Source organism: Rosa rugosa, chromosome 6, assembly GCF_958449725.1.
Source record: "Rosa rugosa chromosome 6, drRosRugo1.1, whole genome shotgun sequence".
NCBI classification, from domain to species: Eukaryota; Viridiplantae; Streptophyta; class Magnoliopsida; order Rosales; family Rosaceae; genus Rosa; species Rosa rugosa.
Genome location: NC_084825.1, coordinates 34,434,247 through 34,453,239, shown reverse-complemented (window position 1 = coordinate 34,453,239; position 18,993 = coordinate 34,434,247). Strand labels below are relative to the sequence as shown.

Here is an 18,993-nt window from a genome sequence, read left to right as displayed (position 1 = left end):
CAAGAACAATTTACCCAGAAAATGCCAAAATAAGAACAAACGCACTCAACCCAGATTCGACCATCTAGCAAATCCCTAAACGCCAACTCTCTGCCAACCACCATAACCCAAACCCCCCAAATCTCACTTTACACCTCAGAACACGCCAAAGCAAAACAGAAACATCCCAAAAAACCAAAAACACCAAAACCCAGAAAATAGCAGATCCAATGAAACAGGAAAATAGGGAATCCAGATACCAACCTCAGAGGTGAAGCCCGCGATACGATGGTGCACAGTAATCTTAGGGGGGGTGCGATCGTCGTTTCTCCGGGAACGGTATCTCTAAGTTCCGGCAACCTCTTTCTTCAATCTCGGACGAACAGGGCGAGAAGACGACGACTGTGAGTTTGAAGCTTTTGCCAAAGTGTCAAATCTCACTGGGTTTCCCCCCCTTTTATGTCAACATCAACGCGTTTTAAGCCGTCCACTAAAAAACGACATCACACACCAGCCGTACACGTGTCACAAGTCTCCACTTACTCTCCGGATTAACTGAGGCGTCGCCTCGGTTACGAAATCCATAATTACTATTATTAATGGCGAGAAGACGGCCAGGCTTAGGAGACAAACCTCCACACGCTAACCCTCTACGGGTTGGACGCGTGTCAACCACCACCAGACGAAGCGTCTGGTGGAAGTAACCACTTGGGAGGAGTTCACCAACCGTCCGAAGCCTCCGCTGAGCGAATCCCCGCCAGCGGAACTTCTCCCTGGTCATCTTCCAAGTGACGAAGTATCCGCTGAGCGAAACTCCGCCAGCGGAACTTCTCCCTGGTCATCTTCCAAGTGACGAAGTATCCGCTGAGCGAAACTCCGCCAGCGGAACTTCTCTCTGGTCATCTTCCAAGTGACGAAGTATCCGCTGAGCGAAACTCCGCCAGCGGAACTTCTCCCTGGTCATCTTCCAAGTGACGAAGTCTCCGCTGAGCGAATCCCCGCCAGCGGAACTTCTCTCTTGCCATCCTGCAAGCGGGGCATCTTCCGCTACGCACCTCTAGCGGAACCCCCCTTTTTTAGCTTGCTAGCTGTGTTCTTTGTTCAGCACTATCGCTCAACAAAATACCGCCAGGCACGTCTACCGGACGCTGCTTCCTGCTACATGCAGCGAGGGGATATCCGCCAAACGGCGAATCCCGAGGCCACGCCTCACTCTGACAACGACCGCCACGCGGCGTTACCGTCAGACCGTCCCTACGGGACACGGGGACTTGTCAACAGTTTACGACGGCCCTGATCAGGCACGTTGACCCCCGTCATTTGGGTACTAAGCTTGGGCTCGCTACCCAACACCCTCTGCTCCGTGCAGCTCCCCCTCAACAAACAATTTGCCGACCATCCGGAGGTCTATCTTAGCCGGGGAGTGGGGGACTCCCTGGGGGGCCTAGCAGGGGCCCACCCGAAAGGGTATAAAGCGTTTGCTCAGTAAAACCAACGGTTGACAACGCACTAACGCTAATTATGCTCTTGCAAGTCTAGCGGAAGAAAACGCTTCAAACCGCCGAACAACTCCCCAACCAAGATTTCCCTCCTTGACTGGGGACTTGGGGGACTTGTACATACGTGTACATTTGCAAGCATAATTAGCTATAATGGGCCACGCTCATTGTACCGCCAAAGGTACTCATTCCAACCGAAGGAATGACATGCAGGCACACCGCCAGGCGGGCTACAGCCCAAAGTCGGACCACCTCCAGATCGGCGGCGACGCGCCGCCACGCGCCACGCCAAGATGGCATCAGAAGCTTCTGAAACTGGGAACTGAAGCATATCAGTCCCACATCGAAAACAAAGAGAAGACCAACCTCTTCCTCACCTATAAAAGGTTCTCTCCTCTCTCCTCATTAATTACGCATTCAATACTTACCTACTGTTACTTTGTCAACATAAATACATTGACTAACTTAGGCATCGGAGAGTCGAAGACTGCCCAACGCGGTCTCCATCTGACGCCCTTTATATTTTACTTGACAGGTAACGGAGGCTTTGAGAACACCACAAGTATCGATCCGCTCATCGGATCAGCGTTAACTAAGGTTCAGCTACCGCCGGACTTTTGGACATTAACACAGTGGTTATCCCTAAAATGAACATAGTTATAGGAAATCTGTTGGAACAAAATAGACTATTTTTTCTTAAAATAGAGAAAAAATCAAAATATGAGGAATCTGTTGGAGTTGCTCCTAATGAAAGTGTTTTCGAATTCAAAGCGCATCAAATCTAATTTACCCATTTGTTTTTTCATTTTATTTAGGGATCTTGACCAAAAGCACTAAAATAAGCAAGAATTATCCCACTTACCCCAGCAACAGATTTTTATTCCCAACTACCCAATTTAATGTAAAAAAACAATTTCACCCTCAGCCAAATTAAACAATTACATTATGTGTCTCTCTCTCTCTCTCCTACCTCCGATCTGCAAATTCTCTCTCACCTCTCTCTCTCTCTCTCTCTCTCTCTCTCTCTATGGACTCCGATCCTACACTCCCCTACTGGAGAAAACCCGGGTTCCCCAATCCTCCCTCTAAAAATACGTCGTGATTTCAATCTTCTTGAGGCTCCGATCCGCCCCAGAACTACCTAGACTCCAACTCCGAACACGGCAGAGACGCCAATTGCTAGTGCCTCCACTCCACTTCCCCCGCCGTCGTTGACCAATCCGTTCGCGAGATCTACAGCCTCGTCGTCGACGACGGCTCCAAAATCGATGTCCGCCGTGGCTTGATGGAGCTCCAGTCCGCTCTCGAAGGTTCCAGTTTGAAGTTCATCGACCTTTTCACTGCAGGGTTTGAGCCTGGTTTGATCGAGTCATGTTCTGCGTAAGGGTTCCGGTACCGGTCAGCAACCTGTAAGGGTTCCGTCGTCGTCATCTTGTGGGTACGGATCGATCAAAAGACATTATGATGGAAAAATCTGAAACCGGGGAAGACAACGAAGAAGTAAGGGTTCTGGTACGGGGTCTCCGACAAGGAAATAAGAGAGAAGAAGAGGACGGGGTGCCCAAATAAGTTTTTTTTTTTGGCAGAAGGAAAGAAACAAAAAATTTTGAATATCTATCGGGGGGCAATAGACGTCTATTGGAGGGCAATAGACGTTTTGAATTGATATAATCTCTTCATTTTTTTTCTTTAATCAAAGTTTTATTTATCTAATTTTAGGAAGATTAGTTCCCATTCCGACTTCCGAAAGTTCTATTGGGGGGCAATACATGGCTGATAGACGTCTATTGGGGGCAATAAACGTCTATTAGGGGGGAATAGAGGTCTATTGCCCTTCTATTGGGGGGTAATAGATGTTTATTGGGGGCAATAAACATTTCCGGTGAGGTTTTCTGAAAAGTCCGGTGGACGGCGGCCGGTGACCGGAATCCGGTGAAAGTCGGATTCTTGCGGCCGATGACCTGATTCCAGCGATCGGTGACGGGGCTCCGGCAAAATCTACTATGGTTTCTCTCTCTTTCATTTTTTTTTTCTCTCTCTCTAAGTAACAAAGGGGTGAGGGTAAGGCTCTAGCAAAGCCATATTCTCTCTAACACCCTCGGGAAACCCTAAGACCCTCGGTTGCCATCTCCTTCTCGTCCGGCGGCGGCCGGCGTCGGGACTAGCCTCCTGCTACACCGTCGTCATGGTTTTGCTGCCGGACGGGAGATCTAATGCCCCTGGGTTTGTCGAAGGGTTTTGACTCGAGGTTTCCGTCCGAAAGTTCGGCTGGTAGGGTGCGAGGGGTGCGCGTGCTTCACGAGGCCGGTCGTCGATTCATGCTGCTGGTTTTTTGGGATCGACGGTGGCCATGGATCCCGATTGATGGCTGTGCGGTTGCAGGGCCTGCAGAGATGGGTCTTCTGTGCTGCTGCATGTTGCGGCGGCGTTGGCTGTGCACGGCTTCGATCGCCGGAGAGGGCGTGGCAAGGTGGGCGCGGTGCCGCAGCGACGTGGGTCAGGCGGACCTTGACCGGACGAGTGCGGTACGACGGCGTGGTGGAAGGGACACGGTGGACTGGCCGAACCAATGATGGGCCTGGTGCATTCCTTGGTGGACTCCCTCTTGGGCTGGAACTGTTTGGGCTGGGGTCTGCCCTAGTCCATAGCTAATTTGGGCTAGGGTTCTGCTCTAGTCCATAGCTAATTTGGGCTAGGGTTCTGCTCTAGTCCTTTGCTATTTGGGCTAGGGTTTAGGCCCTTGGCCCAACCCTATGTTTTTAGGCTATGCACTTTTGTTTTTTTATTTTGTGCCTATTTTACTATGTATGTTCATAGTTTCATAGGCTCGCTGAATAAGTGAGCACTGGTTGTCTAATGAGTGGTGCTAGCATACCACGTCCTAAACTTGTCCTTGGTATGGCAAGGGAAGGTATGTATCCGTGCCATTCTGGCTTGAGTGTGAATGAAATTGATGTTTGGTTCAAAAAAAAAAGGGGTGAGGGTAAAATAATATTAAAAAAAAAAAAAAATCTTAATGGGGTATTAGGGAAGACCTCCTTAGAGTATTTTGGATAAGAGAGAATTAAAAAAACTTAATGGTGTAAGTGAGAAAAAAAATATCTAAAAATAGGGTAAATAGACAAAACCCTTTTATTTTTTAACAAATTACATTTAAGTTATTGACAAAATATGACTTTACAAATAAATCATCTAAAGATTGAATTAAACATATAAGGACTAAATCTTACAAATAAGGACAATGTGCTCTCCACTTGCCACATGTCATGAGTTAATTTACTTTTTTATCCTTAACTACTTCTTTTAACTTCTAATCATTTTATAAAGATCAAATCTTACAAATAAGGACAATCTGCTCTCCACTTGCCACATGCCATGAGTTAATTTACTTTTTTACCCTTAACTACTTCTTTTGACTTCTAATTCCCTTATGTTACTTTTTTTTTTTTTTTCTGAGAATAATTCTTTATGTTACTTTTTTTTTCCTTGAGAATAATCCATTTATGTTACTTCACAAAATCTCACTCTCCTACTACTCTCATCTCATCATCTAATCCTGCTACTGTACTCGTCCAATCCTGCTACTGCACTCATACTCGTCCAGTTCTGCTACTTGTTTTCTGCTACTGCACTCGTCATCGCCCAATCCTGCTACTGTACTTGTCCAATCCTGCTACTGCACTCATACTCGTCCAGTTCTGCTACTGCACTCGTCATCGCCCAATCCTGCTACTGCACTCGTACTCGTCCAGTTTTGCTACTGCCCTCGCTGCACTCATACTCGTTCAGTTCTGCTACTACACTTGTACTCGTGTTCTGCTACTGCACTCGTCATCACCTAATCCTGCTACTGCACTCGTCATCGCCCAATCCTGCTACTGCACTCATACTCGTCCAGTTCTGCTACTGCACTTGTCCAATCCTGCTACTGCCCTCGCTGCACTCATACTCGTTCAGTTCTGCTACTACACAGTAGCACATAACAACAATAAACTGCAGAAAGAAACTTCAATTAAACACAGTAGCACATAACAATAATAAACTGCAGAAAGAAACTTCAAATAAACTGCACACAAATAAACATCAAATAAACTGCACACAGTAGCACATAATAAACTGCACACAGTAGCACATAACAACAATAAACTGCAGAAAGAAACTTCAATTAAACATAGTAGCACATAACAATAATAAACTACACAAATAAACTGCACACAAATAAACATCAAATAAACTGCACACAGTAGCACATAACAATAATAAACTGCAGAACGAAACTTCAAATAAATTGCACACAGTAGCACATAACAATAATAAACTGCACACAGTAGCACATAACAACAATAAACTTAACACAGTAGCACATAACAACAATAAACTGCATAAAGAAACTTCAATTGAACACAGTAGCACATAACAACAATAACATAGTAGCACATAACAAATACAACAATAACACAGTAGCACAAATACAAGAATAACACAGTAGCACATAACAACAATAAACTGCAGAAAGAAACTTCAATTGAACACAGTAGCACATAACAACAATAACACAATAGCACAGTAGCACATAACAAATACAACAATAACACAGTAGCACAGTAGCACAAATACAAGAATAACACAGTAGCACATAACAATAGTATGTAAGTTGAACAGTAGCACATAACAATAGTATGTAAGTTGAAAACTGCACACATAGTACTGCTACTGCTACCACCAGTACCCTAGTTCTGTAAAAGAAGTCTGTAATGTGCATAGAGCATAAGAGTTATCACTCGTACAATTTGGCGAAATTATATGTAGCATCCTACCAAACCTCCACATTAAGCATGCTACTGCTACCACCATAAATTCAGTGCCTAATCCAAGATAGCATTATCAATACCTTTCTTTCTTTGCTTTTTGACTTCATCTCATTCTGAAAAGCATTCTATACAAAAGAAATGCCAGTTCAGGTACGATTATCATGGCTTCAACTTTTTTTGACCTAGCACATTACGCATGCTACATTGCTACTTCTACGACCAGTACCCTAGTTCTGTAAAAGAAGTCTGTAATGCAGAACCCATATCATAGCCTTTGATAACCATAACAACATCCACAACATTTCATAAGCATGCTACTGCTACCAGTACTTAAACCAACTTAATAACATCCAAATTATTCAAACTACTCTTCCAAAAAAAAAAAAAAAAATTATCCAAACCAAAATATATTTAATGAAAATTTTAGTTTATCAAGAGATTGAAAAGAAGTGCCTCATTGAACCTCCACATTAAGCATGCTACTGCTACCACAAGTACCCTAGTTTCGTGATCAATTTCATTGGTACTAATCAAATGAGGAAATAACAGCTAATCAACCACTCGATTCCCAATTAGATCCAACACAAAATGCAACACAAAATTGAAAAAACAGTTGACGCAAGTGAGAAGCAGCAATCCAACAGTATCAGAAGTCAAAATCTTCCTCATTCCAGCATTTGATTTTTCCGACAAAATGTGAGAAAGCTATAGCAGAGACTATGGAATTAGAAGTGGATGCGAAGCTGAGAGCAAAGACAAACCTCCGAATAAGAAGAAGGATTGAAGGATCGAAGGAGATTGGGGCCTCGGGATCGGCGGAGTTAAGAGGAGGAGGAGGAGGAGTAGCTGGAGGTGGAGAGAACGTGAGATCGACCACCGGCATCGGAGCTGCGGGTTGGACTCGCCGACATCTGACTTGAGATCGACGATTGGCACCGGAGCTGCGGCAGTGTCCTGAGTCGGACGAGGCGACGTTGACGAGTCGAGGTCTTGAGTCGCTAGAGGGAGCTGATGAGAGAAGAGAAAAGTTTGGGTCTGAACGGAGGGAGTTGAGAGAAAAAAATCATAATCTTTTGATAATGGCATTGCAGTAATTTTAATGAAAAATTGTATTGATTCGTAATTACGCATGAAATCTCAGAGATTAGGTCTACTCCATTCTCTTTGGGCTTGGGCTTTGTGTCCTTATTTGTATAAATCTTATACAAGATGGGTTTTCTGTTTTTGTAAATTTGGTCACTTACTTATATGTAATTTTCTATTTGTTTTTCTCCATCCCTCACCAATCACGAAGATATTTTTTAAATCCAGCTATGTAATTTGATCTTTAGATTTGAGTATCAAAGTATATCCTCTTTAACTTTGATATAAACTCAGTCGCATCACCTAGCACTCCACCGTCATCATCACCCTCTGCATCTCATCTCCCTCATTTTCTCTCCAATGGCAGACCCAGGACTCCACCCAGAGACTCCCATTCACCACAAAACCCAACCCCTCAAGCAAATCGCCATAGACTACACCCCAGACGCCTGCACACACTGTGCCGACTCCAACACCATCACTGTCACCTTCGACCACCGCGGCGGCGCAAGGTGGCGCACCCCCACCCGGTTCCTCTACGGCACCTTCAGCTCCCTCATCCAGTGCGCACGTGGCAACACCAGCGGCCTCAACTTCAACCTCTACCTCTCCTCCCTAGAAGGCGACAAGTCCCAGGACGAGATCGACTTCGAGTTTCTTGGTAAGGACATGACCATTGTCCAGACCAACTACTACACTGAAGGCACTGGAAACAAAGAAGAGATCCATGACCTAGGTTTCAACTGTTCCGAAGGGTTTCATGAGTATGTGATCAAGTGGAGTAAGGATCTGATCGAGTGGTTCATAGATGGGAAAATGGTGAGGAGGGTTGAGAGAAAAGAGGGTGAGGGTTTTCCGAATAAGCCTATGTATTTGTATTCTTCAGTGTGGGATGCTAGCTATATTGACGAGGGGAGGTGGACTGGGAAGTACGTTGGGTGCGATGTGCCTTATGTTTGTGTGTATAAGGATATTCATGTCCCTGCTGAGAGTGCTGTGGAGGGTTAAGATATCTGAGGTTTTGTTTGAGTTTTTGATGCTTAAGATCTGAATAAAATGGTGGTGTTTGTTGTGATTGATATTGTTGTTGATGGTGTACGTGGAACTGTAAATTTGAATCTATTCATGTTTGTTTGCCAAATTAGGAATATGCAGTTTTTTTCTACCCTTGATTTGTGCGATACTGTTTTGGATTTGTGCACTCACTATTAGAACTTTCCTGATTGGCCACTGCTTTGACGATGGTCTTTTATGGCTAGACAAGATAGTGATGGCGATGTCACTTATGCCACTGAATTCAAAAGTAGTTTCTTTTCTATGCCCCTTTCTATTTGATCTTGTAACTAGGAATGTTTCATTATGGCCCTGTGATCTATTTATGGGAACATATCAATTTGATTTGCCTGACAAGGATGTATGAGATCATTGACTTCATTTTTTCTGTATTGATTCTGGAACCTGATGGTGGTACTTCTACCAATTTTGTGGTACTTCTACCAATTTTAGATGTTTGTTTGACATGGGGAAGTAATATATTTCTTTGTCCACCAACACCCATCGTGCCCTTCCAAAAAAAAAAAGAAAAAAAAAAGAGAGAATTGGCTCCAATATTTCCTTTGAAAAGGACTCTAAAGCAGTTGAATGGGGATTGAGACCTATGACAGGAAGTAGAATAAACACATCTAAAAGGCAGTGCTCTTGTTTATAAGTTCTTTGTTGGAAACATCTGGTTGATGATACTAAGCAGGCTTGCACAGATTCAATATGAGCATGTCTTTCTGTATTGAGTCTCAGAACATGAATTTTAGGGTGTACTGTTATAGAAAACACGTACAGATCCTATTTAAATGTGTATATTACAATATGTTTGATTCAATCGAGTGATGTAAAGAGTTATAAATTTATAATATATGTATGTGTGTGTGTGTATATTTTTTTTTTCCCGATCACTGATTATCAAATTTAAAATACAGAACTGTGTCCAACTATCCAAAGTCCAAAGTCCAGAAAACACATATTTCTACTCACCTAGACACCTACCATTCAACAGTGGTACATAGAGAGTGGAGAGATTTGGGCTTGAGATACTCATAAATGGAGAAGATGAAGTCAAATTTGGTAGGCAGGACTAGAGCAGTGCCCCAGTGGCATTTTATATTCAGAATCTTATGCCTCAAATCCTCAATTTCCAAACCATTAAGTTAATGCCAGCTGATATTAGTGGGTTTCAATAACTAAACGTCAGGTCTTTGTTGTTTTCTATTTTCTGGAAAGCGTTGAAGCAATACTATTCATACTTTTATACAAATGTTGTGATTGAGAATCCTTTTGAGAAGATAAATATCCTAAAAATTAATTCACTCTTTGAGAAAAATATCACGGATAATGAGTTGATATGTTCAAACAAAAAGAGAGTAAACAACAATTTTTCATTTGTGTCAAAAATCAATTAGAGTATGACCAATTACACATAGCTCACACGTTAAATAGTGAGTCTGATGAAATCAGACAATTAGTTCTATAATCTTATAGATTCAACCTCAAAATTTTGTACGAATATAGCTTTGTCACAAAATTAAAGATCATTACTTTCAGAGGTTTTATCACATTAGGGGTCAAAACTTTCTTGCACCGGACAAAATGATACCAAACTTTCAAAAGTGATCAAAATGATACCTAAAGTTTGGTCAAATTGATTTGTTTTTAAAAATTTAAGTATCATTTTGATCACTTTTGAAAGTTGGGTATGTCTGGTGCAATAAAATTTTAACCCTAACGGTGATAAAAACTTTGAGTTTTATTTCAACTGAAAGTAACAACTAACGATGTAAATAGATTAAGAAAAGACATCACTATAGAGTTTAATATCGGACTTTTAAAATAAAAAAAATAACAAGTTGTGCTAAACACAGTTGTTCAAACGTTTAGATTGGTGGATCACCTTGGGGCCAATTGTACTTCTGGTATTCAAACTACAAATCAAGTCAATGGGCATGAGTGCATGACTGTACTTGGTAATTTGGTATTCTCCAACTAGAAGAGAGAAAAGAAGAAAAATAAAGATGAATGCTCATCTCAGAATTTAGTCGTCAGAACAAGTACCTTAGACGGATCCCCAAGCTTTACTTTATCAAATTATCAATTGATAAACTTTATCTAGTTTGTTTTACCTTCAGACTTTCATACCAAACAAGCAAAAGCAAGTAGCAGACTATACTAATAATCCCCTGCCGCTCAACCATAATCATGACAATGACCAAAAAGTAAAATATAAACCAAAGACTAAATCTTTAGGGTAAGAAAACCATTAATAATATTGTAAAGTCTGAGAAACCAAAGAAAGAAAAATCTATCTTGCATCCCACTCATTGAAATAAAAAAGTTTTTATACTTTTCCATAGCTGAATTGCTGGAAAAGACAAAGGAAATTCCTTTTAGCCATTTTGGACCCAAGCCTAGGCCTTATCCTCAAGTAGTATGGTTGAGAAAGCTCAGGGATGGTGGTGAGAATCTATCTCTTCTACTTCTTGTTCTTCTACTTGTTCTCTCTTCTCTTCCTTAAACTAACATAGGAATCTTAACAACAAAAAGAAATCTACTTTTGTTTCAACCGTCAGATATAGACTTAACCACGCACACTGTTAATATTTGCTTGCCGGGTCCAATGGACCCCATTGATGAATACGATTCCAAGGTGCAAGAAAACGAAGTGTGCCTCCTTCCTTCCACAACTATCTTTTCTAATTCTTCTCCTCTACCTCACCATCTGTTAGTATTATTATTAATATTCAAAGCAGCTTAGGATTACCTTTGAGTCCACCCAAAGCGATTCAGATTCCAAGTGGGTGCTTTGGTTTCTGATTTGTGATGGGTTTTCCTGCATCTCCCTTTCAAAACTGGCCATTTCTGGAGTGATTCTGATCTGGGTTCTTGAGTGTTTTTGTGTTTGAAGTTGTGGGTGTTCATTGTTTTCTTTGTTCTTTTTTCAGCTGAGCTTTGTTTTGGGTTTGGAGTTGTGAGAGTGGAATTGGGTGAGTGAGATTCAAAAGAAGTAGAAGAGCGGAAGAGTCTGATATGACGATGGGGTCGGGTATGAACTTGATTACTACTGTGATTGGTTTTGGTATGAGTGCAACGTTCATTATATTTGTCTGCACAAGAATCATTTGTGGGAGGCTGAGAGGTGTTGAATCAAGGCCTATGTTCGAGATTGAATCAAGAACTGATCTTGAGCAGGTATGTATGTTTTTCTGTGATTTGGGTACTTCTCCCAATTATCAACTTTTGTTTTATTAGCATGTAAGTTCTTTTTGAGCTGGTTTCAGTGATTCAATATCTAATTTAGCATCTAAGTACTTTATCTGGGTGAACATCTGCTTGTTATGTTCTTAGTTTCGATTTGAATTTTCCGTAGTTGAAAGTCAACTCTGAAAATGAAGAAATGATAATAAATACAACAATTGTAGTGTTTGTAATGTACCGGTTTTGCTTAGTATTGCAGAAAATTGAAAAGAAAGATTAAATATAAAAATGGTGGGAAGACTGGGGATTAGGAACCCGTCTTATTACTTATCTCATCACCTTTCTTGCGTGGAGAGCTTGTCTGCTCAATGGATCCTAAACTCCTGAATTGTCATAAAAAGGCTGATTTGTTTCCTTCATACCTTTTTTTGCGTTTGTTTTCCCTGCTAGTGATGCAATTTCAGTAAAGGTCGAGACTTTGCATTTGGTTAATACTTAATAGTAACTTAACTTTTTAGCAATGTGTTCTAAGTTTTCATTGTTTGATGGCAGCCAGAGAATCGGTCTAGTGGCCTTGAACAAATTGTGGTTGCTGCAATCCCGACCATGAAGTATGATCAGGAGGCCTTTAGTTCTTTAGAAGATGCACAGTAAGTTTGACAACGTCCTTCTTTGTTCCTGCCTAAGAACTCCATTTTGTTTTTGAGAATCTTCTCTTAACTGAAAGATGTTAATCTGGTACTTATTTTGGACCCCAGTAGTACAAAAGCTTAATCCTTTGCTCCTGCAGGTGTTCAATATGTCTGGGGGAGTACCAGGAGAAAGAAGTACTGAGAATTATGCCGAAATGTGGTCACAGTTTTCACCTCACTTGCATTGATATATGGCTGAGGAAACAGTCTACCTGTCCAGTTTGCCGTTTACCCTTGAAAGAATCTTTCGGACCAAAACATGTGAGATCAGCAACATTTACTGTGGCTCGATCTTTTGATGATTCTGAGAACATTTCAACTCGTGAACATTCTCAGCAGTTGCTATTACCAGCATCTGAACCAAATTCGGCAAGCAACAACATTAACAACCAAGTGCGGTTAGAACCTGCTTCTGGAAACCCCTCTGAACCTACTCAATCAAGAGAACCAGACACAAGGCATTGACGAAATCAAGAGATCGGTTGCAGGAGCCAAGCATGCGTCTTGCTATGTAGCAAGCAAATCTTCTTTGTGTACAAAGATGCCATAGGTGACTTCCCTCCTTTTTTTTCCTTTGCTTTCGAGCGAGAGGTTGGTTCCAAGTTCAGTGAAAATCATATGGTAGGGGTAGGTTTGATTTGGAGACTTGCTCTTAATTGGTAGCATGGCATGAACCGATGTTGTGCTCAGTCAGTGTGACAAAACTCAGAGTTTTGAGTTAGTTTGAGAATGAAGCAAGCTTAGTAGCTTACACAGAGTCTGATTTCTGTATATAAACTATATTTGCAAAACTAGATTGTTTAATTGTATTCATCCATTGTGTTTTGAGCCATTCATTCTACAGTTTCTACTCATTGCATCTTTTCTTCTTTGCTGTAATTCACGGTTACTTCCACATTCCAACTTCCTGAATTAGGATCTAAATTCGATACTGCCACAAAAAATCAGGTTTCAACTAACTGATGTGGTTGTAGATCTATGAAGACCAAATTTCTACTCCACATGGTTGTTAACTTGAATTGAAGTCCCTTTTATCTGGGGACTAGGCTGATTCATAGAACACTACCATACGACACAATTTTCGTACTCTTATTGTGCCACAACAATTCCTCTAGGACAACACAACGTAAATACGAAAGCATAATTGTTGCTTAGCAAGAACTCCTAAAAATCTAAAATCGTTTGCTTATTATTAGATTATGTATCCATTGTAAATAACTGAAAGAAATTCGGTATAATTTTTAACTTTTTATGCATCATCATTTAGTAAATAAATTTAGTGAGCGAGCACGTCACTTTAAAACTCTAAACATAACTGATGACTGTTATGAAATTTCTAAACCTACACGTGGAGCACAGAAATGAAAGTTTTACAAAAATTCTATGGAGCCTAAGCCACTACGACCACATCGTCACATCGTTGTCTTTTCCCTCTCTCACTCCTAACATTCACTCAAAACACAGAAGCCTATAGAAGCTAGAAGCTAGACACTAGACGAGTAGATGGGCAAAGCCAACTGACCGAACCACTAGAAAAAGCACATACAATTCTCATAAAGGATGACAATGGTGGCACACGTGGGACTCATATCGTTCTCTTCTTCCTTACCTTCTCTGCCTCGTCTTCCTCGTCTGTCCTCCACAAAGCACCGACCTTTAATCAGTGAGTATCAAGTAAACTATAAATAAAATTCCTGATTGCAATTTAGCTTTGCTTAACCAGTTCGAGCTAATGGGGTCATTATTTAAGTTTTGTAAGACTACCCATGACTTGTTTGATGGAATGTATCAGCTTTTCTGTGCCTTTTGAATTGGTCTGTTAGTGTTGTTTATACAAGATTGCAGTTTTGCAAAAAAAAATTTCTTGATTGTGTTCAATGAAGAAAATTCAGGGTGATTATTGATTTGTCTGAAACTGTTATTGATTTGTTTTTCCAGTTGATTATAGGGGATGAATTGTTGTTGTTGATAAACAATTGGAGCAAGAAACCATAAGGAAACATATTTCAGTTTTATGAGATATTTTCAATGCAATAGAATCTTTTCAGTTTGAAGTTTTGAAGCTATTTCATTGGAATGATGGCGGTGATGCCATAATCATAAGTCATAAGTCATGGTTGAAGTCATTGTAATCTGTGGTTCATTTGTTGATTAAAGTCATAAATCATGGTTATATGGCAGTGGCGGCAATGAGTGATGATCCGGTTCGTAAATGGATTCTCACCGAAGGAAATGCAACAGAGATAATAAGAATTAGTCCTATAGGCGGTGGTTGCATCAATCGTGCTAGTCGTCATGACACTGATGCTGGTTCTTTCTTTGTTAAAACAAACAGGTTTGGCTGCATGGTACTTTTGATGCTCAAAGTGGTTGTATTTGATATTTAAAAATCAAAGTAATTGCAAAGTTGTTTCTGATTTTGGATATCTTGGTTAAATATGCTGTTTGAGTCCTCCTTTCTGTTTCAAAGTCGTAAGTAATATGTTTAGATAAAGCACTGAATCAGGAGCATTGGACCATCTATGTTTGAGGGAGAGGCTCTTGGTTTAGGAGCCATGTTTAAAACCGGATCAATTCGTGTCCCTAAGCCATTCAAGGTTTGGAAGTTTTAACTTTGTTAGTTTATCAAGTCACAGTTTATAGTGAGACTTTGAAGTCCATGACAAGGCTTGAAAAGCTTGCATAACCATTCTATTGTAGGTTGGCCCTCTACCTACTGGTGGTTCTTACATCATTATGGAGTTTATCGACTTTGGTTTATCCAGAGGTAATCAGGTGAGGTTAAGGAAGAGTTCATGATTTTACGTTGGTGGAAGCAACTTGTAATTGTACTTGACAATAAATTGGTACTCAGTCTGATCTAGGCAGGAAGCTTGCTGAGATGCATAAGACTGGAAAATCTGAGAAAGGTTTTGGTTTTGAAGTTAACAATACAATAGGCAGGTAGTCTTTCTGGACATGGGCAAGATTATTGATATTCAAGGACATTCCCTTGTAATAAAACTATACACTTTTTCCTTGCAGCACTCCGCAGATAAACACTTGGTCATCAGATTGGATTCAGTTTTATGGGGAGCATAGACTGGGTTATCAGTTGCAGCTGGCCGTGGACCGATATGGTGATAGTACCATTTATGAAAAAGGTAAACATTGTCTTGTTGTATTCTTAATGAAGATGGTTGATCACATTTCATGGGTAGTCTACAGTTGAGAAAGATGATTTATTAACCGAAAAGAAATTATGAGTTTGAAGATTCCCTCAAATTGCAATCTCACCTACTTCTTGTAATTGCTTTCATTGCCAATGCCAACTGCCCACAAGGCCACAAGTGTCAATCAGAAGGCCAAGTTTCAAACTCCCCCAAGTGATTTCAATGCAATGATGAGAAAATACTAGTTTTATTTGACAATTGAAGGTGTGATTTTCAGCTTTGAGATGTGAAAAATGTATTGCTTAGGTTCTGGGATTTGAAAACATACACCGACATACTTTTGGAGGCCAGTTGGAGACTCACTACGCTTTTTTCCAACTTACACCCTTCAATTGAGGGAGTCAAATTTTTATCTTCCAATATGGTTGGTGGGAATAATTGCTTCTCGCTAATTGTGTTTGTTATTGGGTTATCACATTTAACAGGACACAGATTAGTGAAGAGTATGGGACCTCTCTTTGATAATATAGTGATTGAGCCATGCCTGTTACATGGGGACTTATGGAGCGGAAATATCAGCTCTGACAAGAAGGGAGAGCCAGTTATACTTGACCCGGCATGTTACTGTAAGTTAAAAAAATTTGTTCAGTAATTAAATTGGTGTCAGGATAACTGGAAATCGAACTGTGTTCCTTTTAGCTACTAGCCTGTCCTTTTGTAACTGTTCACAGCATGTTACCATAAGATAGCCACACGCATCTATATATCACTTATACAACATTGCATATCTGATTATAGAACTGTAATACACTAATACCTATCCACTCTTATGGTTGCAGACAGACAAAACACGGACACATTCATTTGGTTTTGACTGTTATTGCAAAATTTGAAATGTTGTTTTGAAAAATAAAGATGGAAGTAAACTGTGTAAAAAACTGTATGATGAAATACTGAATCTTTTGCTGCAACCAAATCTGCTCTTCTGATTTAGTACCAAAGCCGGTCGTTGCCTTTATAAGAATATCCTGAAAAAGTGAAAGACAGAATGAGTGCTAAAGAATGTTAGTAATTTGGCTCATAAGACTAAATTCCAAATAATGGAAGGCCGTGTTATACGGAAACAGAAACATAAGAAGAAGTCAGACGAACAGAACCTTCACCGAGACACACAACTAACGCAAGAAGCAGATGATGATGAAAGTGAGGAAGACTGGGGATGGGCGGTAGGCAATGACTGTGAAACTGAGGAAGTGTGCTGACCTTGGGGTCCGGAGTTGCTTCCCTTTGTTGGACCAGAACCTCCCTTTTTTTGGTTACTAGGTTTCTGGGGAACATAGGTCACAGATCTGGGTCGGGTACAAGGAATTGTACCAACTGAGGCTGAAGAGTCCTGCATTGCATGTGCCAACATGGTAGCTTCATGTCTTCTCGACGAATAAAGGCATGTGCCTCACGGATGTTGGGAAGCGGTTTCTCTGCCAAGACTTGATTTCAAAGATCCTGGACTAGATCATCAGACCTATCAAGAAATGAAACAGTTGCAACTTCCCTGGCTTCGATCTTTCTCCAGTCAAATATCCCAACTGCCCTTTCCCTGTGACATACAACCTCACAAATGGACACCAGGCTGCATAGTTTGTCCCATCAAATTTGTTTGGTGTAAGCTGCATACTTGTAGTATCGTGTTCCATTATACCTTTCTCTACTTCCCACATGATTCTCAACTCTCAAATAATGGAGGATATTGAGCCCTCAACCCTTATCTTTTTCTTTATTCTTCTCTAGTATAGTGGCTTCTCTCCATATTATGTCTTCTACCTAAGCTTTTATGGAGAAGGTTAAATTAGGAGCCATATCTGTTCATAGCTGTACAAGGACACAGAAAAAGAATGTATTGAATTACAAATCAACCAGCACAGTTTATTGATTCTTGCCTAATTTGCATTATTTTTTCAATGTTTCCTAATCAGGTCTTTAATACGTCTGTCTTAGTTTCTTCCGATGAATACTGTTTAAAACACAGAACTGATGTTGTCAATTGCATCTCCTGCTAGATGGACATAATGAGGCTGAATTTGGAATGTCGTGGTGTGCTGGCTTTGGTGGATCTTTCTACAGTTCCTATTTCGAGGTAGTGTCCATTTTTTCTTAAATAAACAGGAAACCAATTCAAAAGCAATGAAGTATCATTCATATATGTTAATATTTATACGTTCCTGTCTTTTCCTCCTCATCCTGAATTGGTGTTTAAATGGCACTAGTACATAACTTATGAAACAACCAAAATGAACAATTCCATGTTATCCTTCGTAGTCTTCCAACAGCCGCTTTAAATTGCTCGTTTCTTCATTAATGGTTTTCTATGTGTCTCCAGGTGATGCCCAAGCAACCAGGGTTTGAGAAAAGGAAAGACCTCTACATGTTGTATCATTACTTGAATCATTATAACCTCTTTGGTTCTGGTTATCGTTCCTCTGCAATGTCCATAATAGATGACTATCTTCGGATGTTAAAAGCTTAGGCATTGTTTGAAAATCCATTTTCAGTCTTCATTCTGAAGTTCATCTGTATATGAGTCATGCGTTCATCTGCCATATACACTGTACGTTGATGGTGCACCACAACTGGGTCCTGGAATTAGAGCTGGTTTGATGTCTTGGTGGTGATATTTGGAAATGCTATTTAAAAGAAGCTGATGGTATGCTTGCTTAGTCCAGAGAAGCCTTCTCTCTCTTTTTACTCGGAAATTTTTCTGTCTCTAACTAGCTTGATAGAGAACATTGGCTCGATACCGAACATATGCCATGAATATTCCTAAAGCAATGAAACATTTGCGGGAAGTTGGCCCTTTTCAGTGAAACTTATGCGTTTTAACTGGTACCGTTTGTTCTGCTAAATCAATGTTTTCCAAAGATCCTAGGGACACTTATTGTGACGAGATGATAAACAACTAGTCAGAGACATGAAACATCTTATCATCAATTGAACAAGCCCATATGCTATATGTCAGTTGATTAGTTGGCTTAATTAACAATATCATATGTTCAAATCTCACTGACATCAGGGATAGATGAGATCAAGATAAAAACCAGATAAAAAAAAAAAGAATCAAGGATTTGATTAAGGCTCTTAACATTAACAAGCTTCCAATCAAGTGAATCCAGATCCTTACCCTTCCAAACTTCCACAGAAAGTCCTCATCTATTTGATAGATCTTTAGACAAGTTCAACTTCATTCTACCAAAGTCCTCTGTAGTGCTGCTGCAATTGGCTCAAGCTAGAAAACCCTCCATGTAAAAGAGTCTTGGTTTACACCACTCGAATCAAATGACAACAACTCTCAGGAAACCCTCCAGGCCTTTTAGTGGATTTTTATTTTTTATTTTTATTTTTTATCTAATAAGTGCCTTCACACAAAAGTCGTTATAAGTGGTATGAATAATACAATCATGGGCCACTAATAGTTCACCCATAACAAACGTTAGACCAACGGGGTTGAACAATACTTCTTAAGTTCAAAGAGAACTAATGG

The 18,993-nt window shown here is 40.5% G+C and overlaps 3 protein-coding genes across 4 annotated transcripts; all 3 read left to right on the top strand.

Moving 5' to 3' along the window:
• The first annotated feature begins 7,732 nt into the window (after nucleotides 1-7,732).
• Nucleotides 7,733-8,380, top strand: LOC133716639 (probable xyloglucan endotransglucosylase/hydrolase protein 27). The gene has a single exon (XM_062143321.1). It carries the CDS (start codon nucleotides 7,733-7,735, stop codon nucleotides 8,378-8,380), a length of 648 nt encoding a protein of 215 aa, XP_061999305.1.
• Nucleotides 8,381-10,904: 2,524 nt separating this feature from the next.
• On the top strand, nucleotides 10,905-13,142 carry LOC133715890 (RING-H2 finger protein ATL7-like). 2 transcript variants are annotated; one of them, XM_062142581.1, is made up of 4 exons: nucleotides 10,905-11,081; nucleotides 11,362-11,608; nucleotides 12,167-12,264; nucleotides 12,405-13,142. In XM_062142581.1, exons 2-4 carry the CDS (start codon nucleotides 11,447-11,449, stop codon nucleotides 12,769-12,771), a joined length of 627 nt encoding a protein of 208 aa, XP_061998565.1. In that variant the 5' UTR covers nucleotides 10,905-11,081; nucleotides 11,362-11,446; the 3' UTR covers nucleotides 12,772-13,142. The 2 variants fall into 2 exon arrangements, with proteins under 2 accessions (XP_061998565.1, XP_061998564.1); XM_062142580.1 differs by lacking the exon at nucleotides 10,905-11,081 and having other exon boundaries at nucleotides 11,095-11,608.
• A 388-nt stretch (nucleotides 13,143-13,530) lies between these two features.
• On the top strand, nucleotides 13,531-18,018 carry LOC133715889 (protein-ribulosamine 3-kinase, chloroplastic). The gene is made up of 9 exons (XM_062142579.1): nucleotides 13,531-13,969; nucleotides 14,488-14,641; nucleotides 14,813-14,903; nucleotides 15,007-15,081; nucleotides 15,161-15,249; nucleotides 15,331-15,449; nucleotides 15,944-16,084; nucleotides 17,516-17,592; nucleotides 17,836-18,018. Exons 1-9 carry the CDS (start codon nucleotides 13,867-13,869, stop codon nucleotides 17,980-17,982), a joined length of 996 nt encoding a protein of 331 aa, XP_061998563.1. The 5' UTR covers nucleotides 13,531-13,866; the 3' UTR covers nucleotides 17,983-18,018.
• Nucleotides 18,019-18,993: the final 975 nt, after the last annotated feature.